This window comes from Lagenorhynchus albirostris, chromosome 4 (assembly GCF_949774975.1).
Source record: "Lagenorhynchus albirostris chromosome 4, mLagAlb1.1, whole genome shotgun sequence".
Lineage (NCBI taxonomy): Eukaryota > Metazoa > Chordata > Mammalia > Artiodactyla > Delphinidae > Lagenorhynchus > Lagenorhynchus albirostris.
The window spans coordinates 125,749,222-125,775,377 of record NC_083098.1 but is presented as its reverse complement, the minus strand read 5'-3'; the positions used below and the strand labels follow the sequence as shown (position 1 = coordinate 125,775,377).

Below are 26,156 nucleotides of genomic sequence, written 5' to 3'. Positions count from 1 at the left end.
AGTAAATTATATACTTCACCATATTGGCCATACTGCTCTGAACAATGGCTAGTGTCTTTCTTAACTGTGCAGTTTGCATTAGTCCAGAAGTGGTCTGGCAGCTCAGACTAGACTTTGTGCATCCTGAGTTGAGCTCTATTTCTATTAGGACCATTAGAATTATACTTTGTTTTCAGTATCAATAAAATGAAAATCTAATGTCCCTTTTTTATAAAGTGCTTCTCTGAAGTAAAAATGATAACATTCATTCATTCTCTAGCTGGTAAGCAAACTAATCAAAGGATTATTATATATTCCTAAGCCAGCAAGTCTTTCAATATATTTTAAATTATATTTGATACTATAATCTTTATTTCCATTTTAGAAAAGTTAATGTGCTCACTCACCTAAAGAGTTGCATAACTGATACTAGACATTTCAGCTAATGTAAATTAGTGGGTTCTGCTGAACTTGGAAAAGAGGGGGGAAAAGGACACTGTTTGAAAGAATAATGATAATACAATCAAAAAGTACAATCCTGGGCAAGATTTTATGTTTTCAGGATCGGGAACATTGTTTCACTACTACCAATTTTAATGGTATTGTCTGTAAACAGTGCTAAGTATCATTGATATTGGCAATGAGTTCTATGATAAAATTTCTACTAATTATTTTATCTCTAAAAATTAAACTACCATAATTCACTAAAATGTAAATCCAGTTCTCCAACTGAGAGTATATATACTGATGATATTTTTTGAGGTTTAAATGCAATAAGTTACTTTATTTTTCCAATGGAATTTAAAAAACTGTATAATAGATATTTCTACTGTGTTGTAGGTCAATAATTAACATTACAATCTTTGCCTCAAAAATGGTACCTTTCAAAAAAATCCCGTTGAAATTTCATTTTAATTAGTGAATTAGCCCATATTTGATAACTAAAAATATTTTTCTAATCAACCTCTAAAGCTGTATTTCCTGATGGCTGTAATCATCAAATGCAAGTTTGCTTAAAGGATTTGTTTGACCTTCCACAGTAAGCAATTAGATAGAGCTTTCAAAGTAAATTAAAACAGACATTAAATTCCCTTGTGAGACAGAAGTGTCCACATTGTGCAAAAGGATTAATAGGTCAGATGTGTTTGCTAAAACTCAATGAAAATCGCAGGTGTTTGGCTGTAGATGGTGATAGAGAAGGCCCAACCAAAGAGTCTTACATCACAGTCTCAGATTCTCTGAGCTAGAAAAGTATTTAAGTGTCCTCTAACTCAATCACTCATGTGAATATTACATTTTATCTGTGGCCTCTAGTCTTGTGTGAACACCCAGTTGCTTCTTTGTATGTCTTTCAGTTCCTTCATTGGGAAACACGCATGCTCATCTTTAAATTTAGAGCTTCCGAGCTGGTGGAAAAAAGCAGAACGTGACCCAATTTAGAAATGCAATATCAGCACAATACTGCTGGTTCTTAGATCTAGTGAGACGAGAGTTGAGGCAGAATTCCTCCAAAATAGTTTCTTTGAATAAGAGTAGACTCTATATCCATACATGATAAATGATAGTCATGTGGAAAGTTCCTCAGATTCAGTTGTTTGTCTCCCTTCCCAACATTGTAGAACCTCTGCCTACTGTAGGGAACCTTTGGGAACCTAAGGGAAAAGTTGCCCTATTAGTTCCACCTCTAGCGCTCAATTCCTCTTACGTTAGCAGAATTACCAGATACTCCCTTGGATTACCAGGCAAAAGAGAAATCTAGACTTACATGTGTGAATTGGTTTGGGAGTCTAGTGAGGAAACTTGGAGATCACAATTTATGCAATTTTAGAAAACCAGGGTTTCTCGGGTTTTCTGTTTGTTTCGGCTGCGCCACGTGCCCTGTGGGATCTTAATTCCCCCGACTAGGGATGGAACCCGCACCCCCTGCAGTGGAAGCATGGAGTCTTAACCACTGGACCTCCAGGGAAGTCCCCAGGATTTCTGGTTTTAAATTCTACGACTAGTGAGCTTTATCATCATGAATGTGTCACTGTATTTCTCTGACTTTTCAGTTTTCTTCTCTATAGTGTGAGAATAAATATACTTACAATTCAGGGTTGCTGTAAGAATTAAAGGAAATAATACAGAATATATAAAAAAAGAAAATAAAACACTTGAACTTTTCTTATTACATCTTTAAATTTAGCAGCAAAGCAGCTTCGTAACCCTAATGCCTTAGTGGGAAGTAAAAGAGTTAACACGCATCAGAAAATGTGTAGAATTCACATGAACCAAATGTCTTTCCAATACAAAATAAGCTGTTAAACTTGAGGATTTTTGTCCCTTTTACCTGTCACTCTAAACACCTCAGGAACCTAGGTAAAAACTGAAGATGGCAGTTTTATGATACTGAATAGAATGATAATAAAAACACCAGCTGTTATCTACTGAATGTGTGTTATGTACTAATCACTGTTCCCAAATGCTTCTGTTCTCTTTCACCTTGTTATGGCTGGGGAGGGACTGACCCTGGATTCAACCTCTTTTCGTGTGTGTCCTCTCCTGACAAAAAAGCAGACCAGTTCTGTATTTGATTAAACTTTTATGAATGTTCTCTACTGCCTCAAGGACCATAATTTGGGTTGTCAACCTGAAGCTAGGAATGACATTTTTAAGAACTATCCTCTGCTTGGCACTTGAGGTTAAGAATGACTAAATTTCAGTTTTGAATTATTCTTTCAATTCATGATGCTCTGTAGTTGAGAATTCCAAAAAATGTATAACTCCTGTGCATCGGTTCTTACTGTATGTACTTTCAAGTATTTATGTTTGTTAGGTATAACCATAATATTGGCATGCATTGATTCATTCATCCAAGTCATAATAGAATACCATTATTTTAGATAATGTTCTATTTTCAGGAGAATATAACAGTGAATGTCATGTCTTTCATCAAATCTGCCTTGATAAACTGTTTCTTTGAAGGCTACCTAAACAATAATAACAACAAACCTAAAAATATTCCTCCTCACTTCTTAGTTTATCTTTTATTGGTACGTTCTTTTACTTTGTGTATTTTCTTCTTTTACAAATTCCTCTCTTTCTCCACAGATTTAAAAATAAACTACAAAGTAATTTTCTTCTCCACATCCTCTCTTGCTGATTAATGTTGCTAATACTGGCAATCTTTTAGACTTCTGAAGATCATAGAATTAATGTTGGCTGCATTGAGGGGATTTTTAGTGCTCTGTATTACAAACTGTGGCAATGTTTACCCACTTTTACATGCTGTTTACTATTCCTGTTTATACTTTTGGTGAAAAAATACTGGCTCTCCATCTCACAGGAGTTTGCAAATACTGTCAAAATATATACATAATATTAGCATGTAGGACACTATTCTTGCTTTCTTGACAAAATATCAATGCCTGGCAAAGGTATACTTGAAGCTGTCTATTTGGGGGAATAGACTGAAGTTAAAAGGTAAGTATGAGCTCCTGATACTACCCATAAGTATTTGGTCTTCTATATCCTCATGGGAAAAGCAATATACTTTATAAATTCTAACCTTTTCTTGTACAAATTTGAGTAAGGTATCATGTGTTTCAACTAAAACATCTTGGGGCTTTAGAAGTTTATATAGAATACATTCCATGATAAGTGGGCAAGTGGGCATGAGTACTTTCTTAAATTCTGATTAGCCAAAAAAAACTAATAGTTAACATGGCTGGGTGGCCAGCCAAGGGAGATGTAACACGTGCTCTTGTTTCCACAGAGTAGAGCTACAATCTCTCTATGCCATTTTAGAGTATAAGTATGTTAAGGGCAGGTAGGTATGGAATTAGTATATCTTCAGGGTTTAGGAACTATAACGTTAGGAAAGGCGTATATGTGTAGGAAATCTCAAAATTGAGCAGATTATACTTCAAATCAGTCATTTCTAGTTTTGGGGTCAGGACTTCAAATCTCTAGAAAAACATTTTCTGTCTGTCAATGGAGTGGTTATATTTTAGAATTTTCCAACTCATATCCAAATTAACCAGTGTAGTGTATTTTAATTATTTTGCACCCTAGGTTTAGTCTACATTTAGTAGAATTTACCTAGAAACATGATTTGATGGTTTTAGATTTATTAACAACATAATCTGTGAACATTGTAATGTAAGTTTTGGGGTTTGCAAATAAGAGAAATGCTGTAATAAATAAAGATATATTACACTTCACTTGCTTTTTGAGTGGTAATTTCTGCTGCCTTGATCATTTATATTACGCATACTCATGGAGTACGTTTATGAGCTAGGAACTGTGATAGACAGAATATAGTTCCTGCCCCCAAAGTACTCCCTGCCCGGGGAGGGAGAATGCTGGGTAAATAAACAATTACTTGTCTGGACTCCCTCCACATGTTTGTGTGCCCATTAGAATAATTCATAGAAACAAAGATAAAATATCCTCCCCACCCCAAACATAAGCCTTACTGGCTTGTTAATCACTCTATACCGTCTCCGCTCATCACAAGCACATTTTACAATGTACTGTATGTATTAGAGCTTTTACTGTAAATTCCCCTGTCCAGAATCAGAATCCCTATAGTATAAAACAGTGTACCCTGCTCAGTCAAGTGAACGTTCCATCCTATGTTATAGGTATGTGATGTCTCTGAAATAGTTTTCTTCCCAATTCTGTTGCCTTTCCGGATCGACTCTTCATTACCTCATACCCACAATATGGTCTCCTAGCTGGTGTTTTCCCTCAGCCTCATTTAACTACAAATTCTCCCTGATGCTTAGATCTTATTCTTATTTCAGAGTGTACCTAAACTCCTATTTGCACAACATTTCCCTGGGCACTCCCAGTGACACTAACTTCTCTGAACTGTAGGTTTTATGTCTCCACGGTTTGGTACTAGGTCCTGGAATATCTCATTTTATGGAGACTTTTTTAAAAGACTGAACTATAGTTGATTTACAATGTTGTGTTAGTTTGTGGTGTACAGCAAAGTGATTCAATTATACATATATATACACATATTATTTTTCATATTCTTTTCTGTTATGGTTAATTACAGGATATTGAATATAGTTCCCTGTGTTATACAGTAAAACCTTGTTGTTCATCTATTTTATATATAGTAGTTTGTTTTTTATATTTTTTTTTTGCGGTACCGGGCCTCTCACCGCTGCGGCCCCTCCCGCCTCAGAGCACAGGCTCTGGACGCGCAGGCTCAGCGGCCATGGCTCACGGGCCCAGCCTCTCCGCGGCATGTGGGATCTTCCTGGACCGGGGCACGAACCCGTGTCCCCTGCATTGGCAGGCAGACTCTCAACCACTGTACCACCAGGGAAGCCCTATATATAGTAGTTTGTATCTGCTAATCCCAAACTCCTACTTTATCCCTCCCCCATCCCCTTTGGTAACCATAAGTTTGCTTTCTATGTGGAGACTTGTTTTATGTGTATATTTTTCTTTTGCAGTGCAGCAGGAAGCTCCTTCTGGATGGGAACCATCTTTTATGAGCTCTGACCATAATGGCATGCAACTGAGTCCTGTGAGTGTCTTGCGAAGTTCCTTTTAAAGTAGACCCCTCAAAGCATTAAGCATAGTGATGAGCACCCAATACAAAGTCAAAAGTCACATACTGAAAGGATGCACTACCAAATTGTTCTAATGATCACATAGAAAAGCCTGCTTAAAAAGTGCCAATATGCCAAAAACCTCTAAGACATTCTCAGTATAAAAAGCTGGTCATTTCTGTAGTCAGTGCACATTAGTTCAATGTAGTGTTCAAAGTGAGTTACTTACTAAGGCAAATTTTTTGTTAAGAATCATCTGCTCCACCAAAGATGACTCATTATGGAAGAGGTGGGGCTGCATGTGGCTCCACATATGTGGAAACCACCAGAACTCATCCACAGACCTCAGAAGACGGTCATCCCCTTCATCTTCCTCTTCAGTTCCTTGGGTGGGGGGGGAGAGGAGAAAGATTATTCAATTAATTTTAGTTATACTGATTGCCTGTTTATCTGTATATCTATCTGTCCATCCACCCATCCATCCGTGCATCTAATTATGTAATCGTATATATATATTTAGAAGGTACCATTTATAGTATCTTAGATACATATAAGACTTGGAACATGAAATGTAACAAAGGAAAATCTGTTACTTGGGGAAAAACCAGAGACTGTGATACAACTCTTTTTAAAGTTTTAAAACATGAGACATGGATATAAAATCACTGCAAGATGGAAGTACACAACCATTCCAAAGAACTTTAGAACTTCTAACGTTTAGGATATTTATATAATTTGCAGTTTGGAGAGAATGGGGGATAAGTCGGGAATGTAGTCAAGGGAATACGAGTGAGGAAATGTGCAGCAGAGCTCTAATGGTTGATCATTAGACATGAGTTGTGACACAACAATTGCAACAAAATAATTCCATAATTTATTTGGGTTACTCCTTAAGTCTGAGAAGAAGGTACTCAGTACATATTTAGTGAAAACTAAGGCATAAAAAGGAGAAAAAAGGGAAATGTAGGAATTATTATTGAGAAAATAAGAGAAAACTGAAGGAAAGAGAAAGCAAAGACAGTGATAGAAAGAAGGTGAGAAGTGGTGAAGTCACTGTAAAACAATCCAAGTACCACCCCGCTCCTTGGTGCTACTTATATTCCTCATGTCTGCACTTTCTCTCAAGTTCTTGGAAGCAAACTTTCCATCAAGAGACCTGTGTTTCCTTGAGAGTCAGCTTTGTTGTTGTTCCTCTGATTTTTCGTATTTGAGCTTGTTTTAATTCCTCCGTTTTCCACGACCTGCAGTTTAGCTGAGTGTGAGAAATTACACAGTTCTCTAACTTATGTGAGGGGGTAGGAGTCTCTTTTTGTATTTCCCCAGGCAGAGTTTCTTTAATAAAGCATGAAATGAGAGCAGTGTAAGGTACCTGTCCTGGCATATCATAAAATGATACTAATCATCACAAAATTATGCAGCCACACTTTAATTTCAGCCACAACACTGGATCCAGTAAGGTCCTAGAACAGGGGTTTCTTCAAATGATGTCCCTTCTTTGTGGAGAAAAAAACCTCCTCTCATATTTTCAATAGCAGTTCTGATGTGACTGGTTCTGATAGGGCGCTAGGGGCTAAAGATGGAGGATCGACTGCTTCCCCGGCTCAGCCAACTGAGCCGGTGCTTGTTACCACTCTTCTTTCATTTAATTTTCCAAGAGAAGGAAGGCAGAGCCTATTGATAGGAAAAGAATCAGATCCTATGATTTACTGTGCAGTGAAGGATAAAGGTGTAGTATGAGGCTGTTAAGGTTGCTCCACTGTATGCAGGAAGAATGGAATTAGTGACATAGACTGAGTGGAATAAAATAATCTTTCAACAAGGAAAGTCTTCAATTTCACTTTCATACACTTAAGTAGCAATACTCTGCTGATATGAAGGAACTTTTTCTCTCTCTGTAAAGGGCATCTTTAACTTGAATCTGTTTCATTTCCCTTATTTTTTCCTCTTCATCATACACTCATGTTACCACAGTATAGTTGAACAAGTATAGCCTTTTGAGTCAGAAATTTTTAGTTTATTTGTAGTTTCCAACACATTTGAGTTGTGTGGTTGTGGGCAAGTCACATAACCCCTTTAATATTGGTATTCATGTAGGCAAAACATACGGATAGCAATACCTATTTTATTCTATTTGGGAGGAAGTGTCTATACAGTCCTGGCACATACTGGGTAACCTAAAATGCCCATGTCTTTCCCTCCTGTATTTCTTGCTCCTGTTCTTCTACATGTCTCTGTGAGGTTTTTTTTTTTTTTTTCCACTATAATACTGTATGGGGGGGGGCACTGACATGAGTGTTATGTGGCAGAGGGGACACTGTATTTAAGGATGTAAGAACTGGGCTTCCCTGGTGGCGCAGCGGTTGAGAGTCTGCCTGCCGATGCAGGGGACACAGGTTCGTGCCCCGGTCCGGGAAGATCCCACATGCCGCGGAGCGGCTGGGCCCGTGAGCCATGGCCGCTGATCCTGCGCGTCCGGAGCCTGTGCTCCGCAATGGGAGAGGCCACAATAGTGACAGTGAGAGGTCCGCGTACCGCAAAAAAAAAAAAAAAAAGAATGTAAAAACTGATCAAGCCATTATATTAACTGACTGGCCTGATAAACGAGTCACCCACATCGAGCATTCTTGGGGCTTCTGAGTGATTATCTTACAGCTCTGGGAAGCCATCCAGAGAGGAATGCAAAGGAATAGGAAAATGGAGGTAGGGGCTTAGAATATCTAATGACCCCAATTATGGCTAAGTCTTGCGTCCTGCTACCTTTCAGGTGATAAATAAGGCGGCCCTGGTAAAGAAATATTAGCTATGTGCGACTGGTGATGCTTAAATACATGTTGGGTTTTTTTTGTTGTTGTTGTTTTGTTTTTACATAAGGATTATGTCATTTGGTTTCCCTGCAGTTAAACATCTCTACTTACGTACTCTCCTCTTGTTTAACATTTTGTATGTCCTCAGGACACCATATTAGTTAAGATTACAGTCAGTTACTTGTTGCAGTTTTACTTTCCCATACTGAAAATAGGCAGATGTCTCTTGGGGTTTCCCAGTAATCAGTTCATTTCTGATTTCCACCTCCCCTGGGAAAAGTGAGCTGAGATTGCCTAGTTTATGAAAAGTCATCCTTCCTACTACCTTTAATCTCTATTTCCCGTCTCCTATAACTCCTATCTTTCCCTGCATCCTTCTTCTTATCTCTTTATTCATTTTTCTAGTTGGCCTTTACCCAAAGTTTATTTATGAGGACAGCACAACAGATTTCAGAATTCTTTGGAAAGATTGCTCAGGTATTTGGTGTCCTTTCCTGAATATCATGGTGAAATCTGCTATTAAAATATTCATACATTTTAATCATGCAAGAGTCAGACAAACAATGTCTGCCCTCTGACAGACATATAAAATCATAGTAGGCATAATTATATGCCTTTCCTTTTTTCTTTATAACTCTCTCTTATCTGATTTCCTTTAATCCTACTTTGGGGATGTTTTACATCAGAATTAATTATACTGAGAACAAGTGTCTGTTGCCTAACACTTTAAACATCATGATAAAAAAGTTGAAACATAGTTATTCATGGTTGGATTGTGCTGGCCTCTTGCTACTCCCTTATTCCTCCACTTTACACACTTTTGCCAGAACTGGAGAGAGAAGGACTAGAAGTCAAATTGCTCAATTTTAAGTGTCATTTCTTAAGTTGTTACAAAACTACACTGAAATTTTATAGTTAATGCAAATTATTATTTTATTATGTATCTATTTAAATAACATGTCTCTTCAGTATTTTATCTGTAGTATTTCCTACTCTGATATTATATTAAAAACCATTATTGATTGAGACTGTCTTAAGTGTTTTTCAAGTATAGTCTCATTTAATTCTCACTACAACCCTATGCGCTAGGGGCTACTGCTAACGCCATTTTATAGATAAGGAAATTGATATTTGGAGAGGCAAAGTAATTTGTCACAAGTCACTGGGAATACTGGGATAGAACCTGAATTCAGAACCTGAAATCTAACCCAGATTACACAACTCTAAATTCAGGACCCTTAACCATCATTCACTGACCAAATGTGGAGTTTAGAAATAAGATTAGCATTTACTAATTCATGTAACATTGCTCTTCACATTGTTAATTAGTTCTGTGATAGAATTTACAAATACTATTGGTTCTCAGTGATTTGGGAAAATATACAAACCTAAAGAACCTATAGATAAGGGGAAGGAACCTTTTGCCATTCAGCTTCCTTAATCAAGGATTGCCAATTAAATGATAAAAACCCATTTTTTTTTTCCTAATACATAAGACTTGGGCTCTGACTGACCTTAAGTTAAGAGTATTTTTTGACACTTAAGTAGCTATATGACCTTGGGCCCCTCTAAGTTTCTATGTTATTATCTAGAAAACAAGGTAACACATTCTTTAACTCCTAGGATTCATTGAAAAGGTACATGAAAAGTGCTTACCTAAGTACTTAGAATATGGCGCTGCTCACTAAAAGGGAACTATAATTTTTATTCTTTCATCTCTCTATTTCTCACAAAATGCACAAATCTTTCAAAAAGTAAAGTACATCAAACAAGATGAAACCCTCTCCTGAAATGAAGTCTTACTAGTATGACAGTGCTGTTTTTCTCCTTCCCTTAAAGACTGAATAAAATAGAATTTTTAATAGAAAAAGGAGTTACTCATTTAGAAAGGAAGGCTGTGTGATTCAATTAAACTTTACAATATTTAATTTTTGAAGGATTCAGAGTATTAAATTTTATATCTGTTCCCATTGAAAACTGATTTTACTGGTTTTAGACAAGTCTAGCTAAGTTTTTGTGGAAGCTTGCAGGTCTTATACAGACAACAAAACTCGTTCAAGCCTTTTCCTTAGATTCCTCCTGTGTTCTACTGTTCCTGGCTTAGAGAGAGGATATACCTACTGTGAGCTGTGGGAAGTACCCAAGTAAGGAAAGAGGTCAAATCTTTCAGAAACAAGAATGAAGGAGAGCCACTGGCTACAGTCATTCTTTAGCATTCATCACTGGGCAAAAAACTGAGTTGCCAGGAGTGCTTTATTATATTTCTATTATGTTTGGGAAAAAGTTTTAATTATTCTTAATATTTAGAGTGATTTTCTTTCATAACACAACATGGTCAAATTTTATTCTCTGACCTTGTTCCATATAAATACTAATAGTTAAAATAAAGGTAACTTTATTTTCATTCAATCATTTATTCATTAATTCATTTTTTTTTCAATAGGCACTGTCCTACTTGCTGGTGTTACAGCAGTAAAGCCTTTGTAGAGTGTTCATTTTAGTGAGGGAAGAAAGACAACAGATAATTTAAAAATAAAGTACATTCAACATCCATTCATAATAAAACATTAGAAATCTAGGAATAGAAGGGAGCTTTCTTAAGCTAATAAAGACTTTCTATAAAACTGTCCATTGAAAGAATTCCCCTCAAGAACAGGAAGAAAACTACTGAAGGATTTCCCCTGGGGTCAGGAACAAGATATGAGTGTTACTATCACCATCTTTAATGTTTATGGGAGATCCAAGCTAGTGCAATAGGCAAGGAAAAGAAAAAGAATTTATAAAGCTTAGAAAGGAAGAAATAAAATTTTTACTATTCAAAAATTATATGACTGAATAGGTAGAAAATCCAAAAGAATCTATAAACTATAAAATTAATAAGTGAATGTAGCAAGGTTGCTAAATACAAGATCAGTACACAAAATCAATTATATTATTATTATTATACTATCAAAAGAGAAATGGAAAACTTTAAAAAAAGACACCATTTACTATTGCATCAAAAACCCCACCAAGGGATTAATATAAAAACAATAAAGTTGTATCAAGTGTAGTTAACGAGGACCTAAATGTGTTCAAGAATAGGAAGACTCGATATTTAGGATAGCAATTCTCCCCAAACTAATAGATTTAATGTAATTTAAATAAAAATTAAAGGTTTTAAATTAAAAAAAATTTAAATAAAAAATTGAAGTTCTTTGTAGATATTGGTAAGCTGATTTTAAAATTTACATAAAAATGCAAAGGACCAAGAATTGCCAAGGCAATCTTGAAGAAGATGAACAAACTTAGAGGACTTACAATAGCAGATATTAAAATTAATTATAAAGTTACAGTAAATAAGACAGTATGATGACACAAATGGAACCAATGGACAGGAAGAGTACAGAAACAGAGTCCACATATATATGGTCATCTAATTTGTGACAATGATGATACCATGGAACAGTGAGAAAAGGATGGTCTTTTCAATACTTGGTACCAACTTGACATGTTTATGGAAAAAAAGAAGGTATCTTGCCCCTTATCTCACACATACACAAAAATCAATTCCAGATGGATCTCAGATAGATACATTTTAAGCATGTAGGAACATATTTTCATGATCTTGTGGCATGCAGAGATGTCTTTAAAAAGACACAAAAAAGGAAAAAAAAAGATAAATTGGACTACATTAAGATGTTTGTTCATCAAAAAATACCAGTAGGAATGTAAAAAAGATAAACCACACATTAGGAGAAAGTATTTGCAGCACAGATAAGGGACAAAGGGCTCATTAAGAGTATATAACGAATTTCTACAAATCAATAAGTAAAAGCAGACAACTCAATAAAAAATAACCGCTGAGGTATTTCAAAACAGAAGATATCCAAATGGTCAATAAATATATGAAAGAAGCTCAGTTTCACTACTTAGTGAAATGTACATTTAAGTCATACATAATATGATATCTCTACTGCCCACCAGAAAGGCTAAAGTTAAAAAGACAAATAATATTAAATACTGGTGAGAATGTAGAGCAACAGGAAAACTTACATACTGTTGGAAATAAAAACTGGTACAACCACTCTGAAAATCTGTTTGGCATTTTCTACTAAAGCTGATCATAAATGTACCACATAACTAGCAATTCTACTCCTGGTTGATAACCAACAGAAAAGAATACATATGTCCTCTGAAGGACAGGTACAAAAATGTTCTTAACACAACTATGCAAAAAAAAGCCAAAGACTGGAAACAACCCAACCATCCACATTGGAGGAATGGAATAAAGAAATTCTGGTAAATTCAAAAAATGGAATACTACAGAACAATGACGATGAAAAAATTACAACTATACACAATGATGTCTGCAAAACCAAAATAATGTTGAACAAAACAAGCTGTATATAGAAGAGTCCATACTATATGATTCCTTTTATACACATCTCAAAGCCAGGCAAACTAATTTATGATATTAGAAGTTAGGATAGTGGTTTTCTTTGAGGGAAGCTAGTGACTAAGGCAGCACAAGGGAGGGGGTGTGTGAGTTTCTGGAAGTACCTCATTCTTGATCTGCATGCTGGTTATGGAGCTCTGTACACTTTGTGAAAATTCATTGAGCACTATACCTATTACTTATGCAGTTTTATATATGTAAATTATAGTTCAGTAGAAAAAAAGCCCATTAAATAATAATATGGTGAATAAACTTTCCAACTATTAACATTTTGTAAAGGTGAAAAAATAATAGGTTAAATGAAATTGAATAATATGAAGAAGATAAAGTAGGGGAGAGACACAGGGAATACGGGAAGGTGTGAAGAAGAGGGGTCATAATTTTAAAAAGAGTGGTCAGAGAGGCTTTAATGAGAATAGTTAATCTCCTTTTTCTTACCTGTATGGTAAAATTTCCCTGAAAATCCCAGGTTGAATGTAAAATTTGTGATTTGTGCACGCAAAAGATTCTGAGTATCAAGCAGGGCCTGAAATACATAATTTTTAAAAATATATCAGGTAGAGCATGGCCTTGAGAAGATATCTTCCTTTAGCATTCAAAAGGTAAAACTACTCCTTTAGACATGAGAGAATTAAATGATGGAAAGTAGTTTCTTTACCACCTTACAACTAGCAAGAAGCTTCTGAGATTACATAAATACATACTTATATTTATCCTTTAGCTGCAATAAATCAGCAAAAAATGTCAGCTAGAAAAAGGAAGTTAAATGAAAAGTTTATTCTTCATGTATCAAAGGAAGTAGTATCTAGTACATAAAATACATCTCCCTTTACCCCTCAGGGACGTAGTTCACCAGTTGTCAAAAGAAGGACATTCTGTTTAAGTGAAACTGTGCAAGAACATATATTGAAAGAAACAGATTGTTGTTTTTCAGATATATCTTTGGTCTTCAAAATACAAGATTTTTCAATCTTTAAGTCTTAGATTCCCCAAAGATAGTGATTATTCTTCAAAAATGGATATCATGGTAAAGTAAATCTGTAATTTGCCCTTCCATTGAAAAACAGATAAAACCCCCTACTAATGACAGGTAAAGCTATTTTGAATCAGAGTTTTAATTGTTATATCCTATAAAGTATTTTTCATGCTATGAGTATTTAATGGACTTCTTTTCTTCTCCTTGTCCTCCTTTTCTTTCTCATTCTTATTTAAGTTCACATTCTTGTATTCCTCTCTCCCCCTCCCCCAGACTCTGGTAGTTGAGTGCCCACCTCAGTGAGGCAAAAAGTACCACTATATGGTAGATCTGTAAAGGATCTTAGTCAACATTTCTTTTATACATGAAGAAACTAAGGAGAAATGACTTGCCCATTTTCAAAGATAAAATTAGTGGTAGATCCAAGGTTAAGGATATAGATCACCTGATTCCATATTGGGTACTCTTTTTACTCTACCACACCAAATCTTTCCCCACCCTTCCATAGTACTGTTGGATCCACAGCAAAATCTTTTCTTAATAGTGTAGCTGATATCTGGAAGCTCTGCCCCATCATGTTCACAGTCTCAATGTTTTTTTGGGTATAAACAGATATACATATTATTCAGAGACCCTCTCATGATTGTATGTGTTCAACAATTATTAGTTGCCACCCCTCTATTATTGATGCTGCTACTATTACTACTCCTAATATGGTTGTTGTTATTGTTAGTGATAGATAATACATATCATCTCTCTGAACTTTTCCCTTCATTTATTAAAGTCGAGACAATTATCTAACTCATAGAATTATGATGAGGAATATTAAAGAGATAATATATATGGGAGTTCTTGATAAATTTTTTTAAAAGTGGCGTAAAATGGATGAAGAAGATGTACATATACACAATGGAATACTACGCAGCCATAAAAAGGAACAAAACTGGGTAATTTGTAGAGACATGGATGGACCTAGAGTGTCATACAGAGTGAAGTAAGTCAGAAAGAGAAAAACAAATATTGTATATTAACGCATATATGTGGAATCTAGAAAAATGGTATAGATGACCTTATTTGCCAAGCAGAAATAGAGACACAGACGTAGAGAACAAATATATGGATACCATGGGGGAAAGGGGTAGGGTGGGAGGAACTGGGAGATTGGGATTGACACATATACACTATTGATACTATGTATAAAATAGACAGCTGATGAGAACATACTGTATAGCACAGGGAACTCTACTTAATGCACTGTGGTGTCTAACTGGGAGGGAAATCCAAAAGGGAGGGGATATATGTATATGTATGGCTGATTCATTTTGCTGTGCAGTAGAAGCTAACACAACATTGTAAAGCAACTATACTCCAATAAAGGTTAAAAAAATATTATCAGCAATATATTATATATTAATATAATTATATGTATATAATTATATATTACTGATAACTATATCTATAATTATCTATATCTGTATATCTATATCTGTATATTATATATATCTCATCTACTTATTTTTTAATTGAAATATAGTTGGCATACAATATTATGTTAGCTTCAGGAGTATAAAATAGTGATTTGACATTTATACTATGAAATGATCAACACCTGAAGTCTAGCAACCATCTGTCCCCACAAAAAGTTGTTACAGTATTACTGGCCATATTCCTTATGCGAAAATTACATCCCCATGACTTATTTATTTTATAATCAGAAGTTTGTACTTCTTAATCTCCCTCACGTATTTCACTCATTTCCCCCACACCCCTGCCCTTTGGCAACCACCCATTTGTTCTTAGTATCTACGAGTCTGTTTACATTTTGTTTTGTTTGTTTTGTTTTTTAGACTCTATGTATAAGTGAGATCATATGGAATTTATCTTTCTCTGTCTATTTACTTCACTTAGCATAATACTCTCTAGATCCATCCATGCTGTTCCATGGCAAGATTTCACTCTTTTTTACGGCTAATATTCTACCGTATATACATACCACTCTTCTTTATCCATTCATCCATCAATGGACCTTAGGTTGCTTCCATATCTTGGCTATTATAAATAATACTACAATGAACATAGGGGTGCACATATTTTTAAAAATTATTTTATTTATTTATTTTAACATCTTTATTGGAGTATAATTACTTTACAGTGTTGTGTTAGTTTCTGCTGTATAACAAAGTGAATCAGCTATACCTATACATATATCCCCATATCCCCTCTCTCTTGCGTCTCCCACTCTAGGTCCATCCACCTCACTACAAATAACTCAATTTTGTTTCTTTTTATGGCTGAGTAACATTCCATTGTATATACGTGCCACATCTTCTTTATCCATTCATCTGTCAATGGACACTTAGGTTGCTTCCACGTCCTGGCTATTGTAAATAGAGCTTCACTGAACATTTTGGTACATGACACTTTTTGAATTATGGTTTTCTCAGGGTATATGCCCAGTAGTGGAACTGCTGGGTTGTATGGTAGTTCTATTTTTAGTTTTTTAAGGAACCTAAGAAACTAAAAACTAAAAACTAAAACTAAAAACTAAAACTATTTTTAGTTTTTAGTTTTTTAGTTTTTTTTTTTTTAACTGTTCTCCATAGTGGAGAACATTCCCTCCAACAGTGCAAGAGGGTTCCCTTTTCTCCACACCCTCTCCAGCATTTATTGTTTGTAAATTTTTTGATGATGGCCATTCTGACCAGTGTGAGGTGATACCTCATTGTAGTTTTGATTTGCATTTCTCTAATGGTTAGTGATGTTGACCATCCTGTCATGTGTTTGTTGGCAATCTGTATATCTTCTTTGGAGAAATGTCTATTTAGGTCTTCTGCCCATTTTTGGATTGGGTTGTTTGTTTTTTTGATATTGAGCTGTGTGAGCTGCTTGTATATTTTGGAGATTAATCCTTTGTCAGTTGCTTTGTTTGCAAATATGTTCTCCCATTCTGAGGGTGGTCTTTTGCACATATGTTTTTGAATTAGTGTTTTTTTTTTTTTTTTTTGCGGTACGCGGGCCTCTCGCTGTTGTGGCCTCTCCCGTTGCAGAGTACAGGCTCCGGACGCGCAGGCTCAGTGGCCATGGCTCACGGGCCCAGCCGCTCCGCGGCATGTGGGATCTTCCCGCACCGGGGCACGAACCCGTGTCCCCTGCATCGGCAGGCGGACTCTCAACCACTGCGCCACCAGGGAAGCCCCCTGAATTAGTGTTTTTGTTTTCTTTGGGTAAATACTCAGAAGTGAAATTGCTGGATGATATGGTAGTTCTATTTTTAAGTTTTTGAGGAAGCTTCATACTGTTTTCCATAGTGGCTGCACCAATTTACAATCCCACCAATAGTATATGAGGGTTCCCTTTTCTCCATATCCTCTCTAGCACTTGTTATTTCTTGTCATTTTGATGGTAGCTATTCTGACAGACATCTTTTCATGTGTCTGTTGGCCATCTGTATGTCTTCTTTGGAATAATGACTATTCAGATCCTCTTCCCATTTTTAAATGGATTGGGATTTTTTTTTGGTATGGTATTGAGTTTCATGAATTTTTTTATATATTTTGGATATCAAACCCTTATTGGATATGTTATTTACAAATATCTTCTACCATTCAGTAGTCTGCCTTTTCATTTGGTTGATGGTTTTCTTCAAAAAGCTTTTGGTTTGATATAGTACTACTTGTTTCTTTTTATGTTTGTTTTCCTTGCCTGAGGAGATACATCCAAAAAATATTGTTAAGACTGATGTCAAAGAAAGTACTGCCTATGTTTTTTTCTAGAAGTTTTATGGTTTCAGGTCTTACATTTAAGTCTTTAATCCATATTGAGTTTATTTCTGTATATGGTATGAGAAAGTGCTCCAGTTTGATCCTTTTGCATATAGTTTTCCAAGCACCATTTATTAAAGAGGCTGTCTATTCCCCATTTTATATTCTTGTCTCCTTTGTCATAGATTAATTGACCATCTAAGTGTGGTTTATTTCTGTGTTCTCTATTCTGTTCCATTGTTCTATGTGTCTGTTTTTGTGCCAGTACCATAATATTTTGATTACTGTAGCTTTGTAGGACTGCATGAAATCAGGGAGCATGATACCTTCAGCTCTGTTCTTTCTCAAAGTTGTTTTGGTTATTTGGGGTCTTTTGTAATTCCACGCAAATTTTAGTTATTTGTTCTAGTTCTGTGAAAAATGTCATTGGTTTTTTGATAGGATTTGCACTGAATCTGTAGATTGCCTTGGGTACTCTGGAGATTTTAACAATATTAATTCTTCCAATCCATGAGCACAGTATATCTTTCCATTTGTTTTTGTAATCTTTAATTTCTTTCATCAATATCTTAGTCTTTGGAGTACAAGACTTTTGCCTTCTTGGTTAGATTTACTCCTAGGTATTTTATTCTTTTTGATGGAATTGTAAAGGGAATCCTTTTCTTAATTTCTCTGATAGTTCATTACTAGTGTCTAGAAATGCAACTGATTTTTGCACTGATTTTGTATCCTGAAACTTTTTTGAATTCATTTATTAGTTATAATAGTTTTTTTGGTGGAGCCTTTAGGGGTTTCTATATAAAGTATCAAACAATGACAGTTTTGCTTCTTCCTTTCCAATTTGGATTCCTTTTATTCCTTTTTTTTTTTTGTCTAATTGCTGTGGCTCAGACTTCTGATACTGTGTTGTGAGAGGGGCATATCTTTGTCTTGTTCCTGATCTTAGAGGAAAAGCTTTTAACTCGTCATGGTTGGTTCTGATGTTGGCTGTGGGTTTGTCATATACGACCTTGATTATATTGAGGTACATTCCCTCTATAACCACTTTGTTGAGAGTTTTTATCATAAATGGATGTTGAATTTTGTCAGAAGTTTTTTTTGCATCTAGTGAGATGATTATGTGATTTTTATCCTTTATTTTGTTAATGTGGTGTATAACATTGATTGATTTGTGGATTTTGAACCATCCTTCCATCCCTGGTAAAAATCCCGCTTGATTGGGCTTCCCTGGTGGCACAGTGGTTGAGAGTCCGCCTGCTGATGCAGGGGACACGGGTTCGTGCCCCGGTGCGGGAAGATCCCACATGCCGCGGAGCGGCTAGGCCCGTGAGCCATGACCGCTGAGGCTGCGCGCCCGGAGCCTGTGCTCCGCAACGGGAGAGGACACAACAGTGAGAGGCCCGCGTACCACAAAAAAAAAAAAAAAATCCTGCTTGATCATGGTGTATGATCTTTTTAATGTATTGCTGAATTTTGTTTGCTAATACTTTTTGAAGATTTTTGCATCTATGTTCATCAGTGATACTGGCCTGTAATATTCCTTTTTTTGTGGTGTCTTTGTCAGGTTTTGGTATCAGGTTGATGCTGGCCTCATAGAATGAATTTAGAAGTGTTCTCTCCTCTTCAGTTTTTTGGAATAGTTCGAAAGAGATGTTAACTCTTCTTTAAATGTTTGGTAGAATTCACCTGTGAAGCCGTCTGGTCCTGGAAATTTTTTTGTTGGAATTTTTTGGATTACTGATTCAATTTCATTACTATTCTGTTCAGATTTTCTATTTCTTCCTGATTCAATCTGTGAGATTATACATTTCTAGGAATATATCCATTTCTAATAGTTTGCCCAATTTGTTGGCATATAGCTGTTCCTAGTAATCTCTTAGGATCCTTTGTATTTCTGTGATGCCAGTTGTACCTTCTCCTCTTTTATTTCTGATTTTATTTATTTGGGCCCTCTCTCTTTTATTCTTGATGAGTGTAGCTAAGGTTCATCAATTTTGTTTATCTTTTCCAAAAACCAGCTATTAGTTTCATTGATTTTTTTCTGTTGTTTTTTTAGTCTCTATTTCATTTATTTCTACTCAGATCTTTATTATTTCCTTCCTTTTACTGATGTTGGGTTCTGTTTGTTCTTTTTTTCCTAGTTCCTTTAGGTGTAAGGTTAGATTGTTTATTTGAGATTTTCTTGTTCCTGGGGTAAGCCTATATCTCTATAAACTTCCCTGTTAGAACTGTTCTGCTGCTTCCCATAGATTTTGGAATGCTGCGATTCCATTTTCATTTATTTCAAGTATTTTTAAATTTCCTCTTTGATTTCTTCAATGACCCGTTGGTTGTTTAGTAGCATATTGTTTAGCATTCACATTTTTATTTTTTGTGGTTTTTTCTTTTAGTTGATTTCTAGTCTCAGTATTGTGGTCAGAATGCTTGCTACGATTTCAATTTTCTTAAATTTACTGAGACTTTTTTTGTGGCCTAGCATGTGATCTATTCTACAGAAAGTTCCATGTGCTCTTGAAAAGAATGTGTATTCTGCTTTTGGATGGAATGTTCTATATATATATCTATTAAGTCAATTTTATCTAATGTATCATTTAAGGCCAGTGTTTCCTTAGTGATTTTCTGTCTGGATGATCTGTCCATTGTCCCCTACTATTATTGTGTTACTGTCAATTTCTTCCTTTATGTCTGTTAATATATACTTTATGTATTTAGGTGCTTCTATATACTTAAAGGTGTTTGCATATATACTTACAAGTGTTATAGCTTTTTGTTGGATTGATCCCTTTATCATTATGTAAGCCCTCCTTTGTCTCTTGTTACAGTCTTTGTTCTAAACTCTATTTTGTCTAATATAAGTATTGCAATCCCAGCTTTCATTTTGTTTCCATTTGCATGGAATATCTTTTTTCATTCCCTCACTGACAGTCTGTGTTTTAAATCTGAAATGAGTCTCTTGTAGGCATATATATTTGGGTCTTGTTTTTTAATCCATTCAGCTCTATATCTTTTGATTGGAGCATTTAGTCCCTTTACATTTAAAGCAATTATTGATAGGTTTGTATTTATTGCCATTTTTTATTGTTTTCTATTTTTTTTGTAGTTCTTTGTTCTTTTCTTCTTCTCTTGCCCTCTTCCCTTATGATTTGATGACTATTGTTAGTGTTATGTTTGGATTCCTTTCTCCTTATTTTTTATGTATCTATTGTAGGTTTTTGGTTTGTGGTTACCATGAAGTTTATATATAACAACATTTATGTATGCTTATTTTAAGCTGATGATCTCTTAAGCTCAAACACCTTCTAACAGCCTTATATTTTTACACCACCACCCCCCAGATTTTATGTTTTTGATGTCATATTTTACATCTTTTTATTTTATGTATCCTTTAATTATTGTAGATATAGATTATTGTAGATATAGATTATTTTACTACTTTTGTCTTTTAACCTTCCCACTAGTTTACATGTGATTAATCCACTACCTTTGCTATGTTTGCTTTTATCAATCAGATTTTTCCTTTCATACTTTTCTTATTTCTAGTTGTGGCTTTTTCTTTTCTGCACAGTAAAGTGCCTTTAACATTTCTTGTAAGGCCAGTTTAGCAGTGATGAACTCTTTCAGCATTTGCTCGTCTGTAAAACACTTTGTCTCCTTCAACTGTGAACTTTAACCTTAATGGTTAGAATATTCTTGGTTGTAGGTTTTTTCCTTTTGGCATTTTGAATTATCATGCCACTCTCTTCTAGCCTGCAAAGCATCTGCTGGAAAGTCAGCTCATGGTCTTAGGGCAGTTTCCTTGTACATAACTAGTTGTTTTTTCTCATGCTGATTTTAAGATTCTCTCTTTAATTTTAGTTAAAATGTGTATTGGTGTGGACCTCTTTGACTTCATCTTCTTGGGGACTCTCTGTGCTTCTTGAAACTGGATGTCTATTTCCTTCCCAGGGTTAGGGATATTTTCAGCTATTTTTCCTTTCTTTTTTTTCTTTAATATTTATTTATTTGGCTGCATCGGGTCTTAGTTGTGGGATCTTCACTGAGGCATGTGGGATCTTTCATTGCGGTGCACGGGCTCTTTGTTGCGGCACGCAGGCTTCTCTCTGGTTGTGGTGCGCAGGATCCTCTCTAGTTGTGGCGTGTGGGCTCCAGAGCATATGGGCTCAGTAGTTGTGGCATGCAGGCTCTCCAGTTGTGGTGTGCGGACTCTAGAGCGCACAGGCTTAGTTGCCTCATGGCATGTGGGATCTTAGTTCCCCAGCCAGGGATCGAACCCATGTCCCCTGCATTGGAAGGTGGATTCTTAACCACTGGACACCAGGGAAGTCCCCAGCTATTTTTTCTTAAAAAACATTTTCTGCTGTCTTCTCGTCTCTTCTTCTTCTGGGACCCTATAATGTGAATGTTAATATGCTTGATATTGTCCCAGAAGTCTCTTAAGCCATTCTTATCAAAACAATTTTTTTCTCTTTTCTGTTCAGCTTGGGTGATTTCCACTACTCTGTCTTTCAGATTGCTGATCTGTTCTTCTGTATTGTCTAATCTACTGTTGATATCCTCTAGTATATTTTTCATCCCATTTATTGTATTCTTCAGCTCTGATGGGTTCTTTCTTATATTTTCTAATTCTTTCTTGTAGTTTTCACTGTGTTCATCCATTCTTCTCCTGAGATCAGTGAGCATCTTTATGATCATTACCTTGAGCTCTTTATTGGATATATTGCTTATCTCCATTTTGGTTAATGTTTTTACCTGGGATTTCGTCTTGTTCCATCATATGGAACATATTCCTTCATCTCTTCATTTTGTATAATTCTCTGGTTTTTTTTCTTTGTATTAGATAGTGGTGTTATGTCTTCCAATCTCAGAGAAGTAGCCTTATGTACGAGACATGTTATGGGGACCAGCAGAAAGTTCCCTGCTGGCCACCTAAGATAGATGTTACAGAGGTGTCTCCTATGTGGGCTGTATGTGTGCCCTTCTGTTGTATCAGGGCCGACTATCGTGGCTATGCTGGTAGGTGGAGCTGGTTCCTGGCCCAGCTGGTTGCCAAGGTCCTGCTGGTGGACAGGGCAAGTCTCCCATGATAATGGGCTAGAAGGTGGATTCCAAAATGGCGCTTGCCAGTGCCCGTGTCAGCACTGTACAATGACATCTCAAAGATGGCTGTTGCCAGAGTCTCATGGGGAGTCTCAGCTGCCTTTTGCCTCTCTGGGAGGCTCTCCAATATCAGCCAGTGGTTCTGACCCAGGCACTTCTCAAATTACTGCCTCAACACTGGGACTTGGACTGTGTGAGATTTTGTGGGTGCCCTTTGTGCATGTCCTTTAAACACAGAGTCTCATTATCCTATAGAACTTTGGCTCTCCTGAATGTAAGCTCTGCTGGTTTTCAAAGTCTGACTTTCTAAGGGCTTGTCTTCATAGTGAAGGACCCCTGGGCTGGGGAGCTTGATATGGGGCTCAGACCTCTCACTCCTTGGGGAGGGGAGGAACTCCTGTTTGTGGGTCATCAACCAGGGGGTGTGGGTCTTGACTAGATAGCATCTCTGCCCTTCCTACCCATCCTGTTGTAGCTCCTTCTTTATATCTTCAGTTGTGGAAGATCTTTTCTGCTACTCTTCAGGTTGTTCTACAGATAGTTGCTCTGTAAGTAGTTGTAATTTTGGTGTGCCCATGAAAGGAGGTGAGTTCAGGGTCTTCGTACTCCATCATCTTGAGATCTCATTTATTTCTTGAAGGATTTTTCCCCTCATTTTATTTACCTTCAGTATCCTCCTACCCTTCTTTCTCCCCTTCTTCTTGCTTATTTCTTCTACTCAGATGAATATTCTAGTTGGCTCTTCCTATCTTTCCTTCCCCTTAGATCTTATCTTTCTTCTTCATCCATCTTACTTCATTTCATTCTCTTATTTTCCTCCTTTCAATGGTGAAAATATGTATTCAAAAATCCATCTTAAAGTCATTTCTTGTGTGTTCACTGCTTTATTCTTAAAGTCAGAAATTTTTTCTTTTTATCTCCCTGAAAATAAAATCCCCAAACTACACTTGAACTTTACTTTGTGATTCTAGACTTTTTTTAAAAATTTACATTTACAATATTTAATAGGAAAAAACCCAAACAAATCTATCCTATGATTAGACCTCGGAAGCAAATTCAGTACCTGTTAACTAACCTCTAAATCAACTACAATACATTGACTCAAATTATTGAATTAGCTCTGATTTTGCAGGCTTGACTTGGCATTTTACATATTTATTCAATGTTCTGGAAATAAACGTTAAAACACATAAAAGATATATTGAAACAGATGGCACCTACTAATATTATGACTATGTATAGTGAAGAGGGAAGTTTATTTCTAGATAATAATTTATAAAGTTAAGTAGTAATATTTCTTATTTTTTACATTGCTTTTATGGAACAGATTTTGGGAGTGTCTATGAGAACAATGTTATATATTCACCCATTATTTCTGTCTTTTCAAAATATGCTTTTGTGCAGGAAGCTTGAATACTCAGTAATATTCTTTTTTTTTCTCAGTAATATTCTTAAATCATATCCTTTTTGTTAAACTCTTCATTGCTAGAATGTTTTTATTCATCATTATTCTATTTATAACTGATATAGTCTATTATTCCTATGAACATTTATATAAAATGATATAAAATAATACTTTATGTGCAACATGTCTAAAATGCTGTAATAATATCTAAAATCTAATCATAATAATCTAAATCAATATTCCAGTACCAAATTCAGAAAACCACATGTATTCTGGGCAAGCAAACACTCTCTGATATGCAAACTACTTTGGCCATGGAGGAGGTAATTGATCACTGCCACGTGCAGAGGTATTATTTACTGGTCTCCTCCAATCTAAGAACCCTAAGAACATAGATGTGTACTGTCAGAAATGGTCTGATTATTGAAAAATGGTACTTAAGTGTTCCAAAACTTTGAATATATTTAGCAGGCTAATTCACAATTCTACGTGTCAGTGATTATCTTTAAAATATCACATCTTTTTCTAATTAAAAAAAATTAAAACCACTAATAAATCTACCTCTCAGGATAAATTAATATTATGATGTAATCCCATCCCATTTTTACCAATAACTACATATACCTATGTATATTTAGATATATGGATGTATAAGTGAAATTAGAGCCATAAAGTAAAAATTAGAACTGTATCAATTATGATTAAAAATACAGTTTTGAATTTTGCCTTTTCCATTTAACAGTATATCATGAGCTTTCTCCTGTCACATTAACCATCCAAAACCAAAATTTTTAATGGATGCTGAATATTACATCAAATGGATATACTATAATTTATTGAACCATTTTATACTACTGTTGTACATTTAGATTGTTTAATTTTTTTGTCTAATATAAATACTGCTCTGTGTATCAATACATATTTTTATAGCAAAGGAGTAACCATTTCTGCAGGAGAAAATAATTCTGCTTACTCTTCAGCAAACAAAACAGTTTCTGATTGGTGTCACACACTGAATTCCTAGGATAGTATGGAATTGATTAGGGCTACTCATGGCTGAGAGAAATGCATACTCTGAGATATTACGGTAGGGTGTCTGGATAGCCTCAATGGCACTTTCTTTGAGGTTCCATGAATTTGTGAATACGGGGTAGGGGTGGGCTGGTAAGAAAGAAAGGAAGAGAATATGGAATACATGGGACCTCCCAGGATCCTCTATCAGCTAGAAAGAGTTATTATGACTTTCCCAGCCTTTCTACTGATCCTCACAACTGCAGCCAACTCAGGGTCCCATCGCCACCCCTGAGAAATGCCAAAAACTACAAAGGATACAAAAGAGAGAAAGACTGAACTGGCACTGTGTATTCTGTGCCACCAAGAGAATAATGACTGAAGATACTAGAATGCTGCAATTCTGAGTCTGAGATAAAGATAATATAACTTTACATTTGTATTATTGCTTATAATTCTCAAAAAGCTTTCACTTATCATCTCACCCGACCTTTACAACAACTTAAGAGAGTCAGGGTAAGCACTATTATTGCCACTTTAAATTTAAGGAAAGTAAGGCTCAGATATGTGAAGTGACTTGCTAAACCCACACAGCAAATAAGAGGCAGAATAGGGGATTTAAACCCATATTTCCATATGGTATAAGCTGTTTTGTCTAGAGACAAGAAAATGAAAAATATCTTGACTAATATGCTTTCCAAGTATAATATCTTATACAGAAAAGTCTTTCAATTTTTTTTAAGACTATGAAACAGACTTTCCTGTCACAAACCATGTCTTTTAAATCTTCCCACACTAATATTTTTGTATTGCTGAGGAAACATAGTGTGTTTTGTTTGTATGTTTATTTATTGATCTATATTCCCTCCCTCCCTTTCTGTGTGTGTATGAGTATATATTTATGTAACCTTTCTTGCGTATGACTTAGCCTTTCACTTATCTATCACAAAAAAAGCATTTAAAATGGAAGAAGCTTAGACCAAACTGATGAAAGTACAGCATTTATAAGTTCACTCATTTATAGTATAGAGTATAGATTAAGGCTTGATATCCTGAGAGTCAAGGTCTTAAAAGTCCTCTATTGTGATTTTCCACAAGCAAGATTGTCTTTCACATTGACATGAAATGTGATT

General features: G+C 35.6%; 1 protein-coding gene across 1 annotated transcript in view; it reads right to left on the bottom strand.

The window, feature by feature from the left end:
• Positions 1-26,156, bottom strand: part of LOC132519479 (bifunctional heparan sulfate N-deacetylase/N-sulfotransferase 3) — a 138,368-nt gene that overhangs the window by 81,365 nt on the left and 30,847 nt on the right. Inside the window, exons 2-3 of the mRNA XM_060147414.1 lie at positions 13,212-13,299; positions 5,761-5,915 (exon numbers count right to left, since the gene is read on the bottom strand). Coding sequence (XP_060003397.1) covers positions 5,761-5,915; positions 13,212-13,299 — 243 coding nt within the window. The remainder of the gene's footprint in view (positions 1-5,760; positions 5,916-13,211; positions 13,300-26,156) is intronic.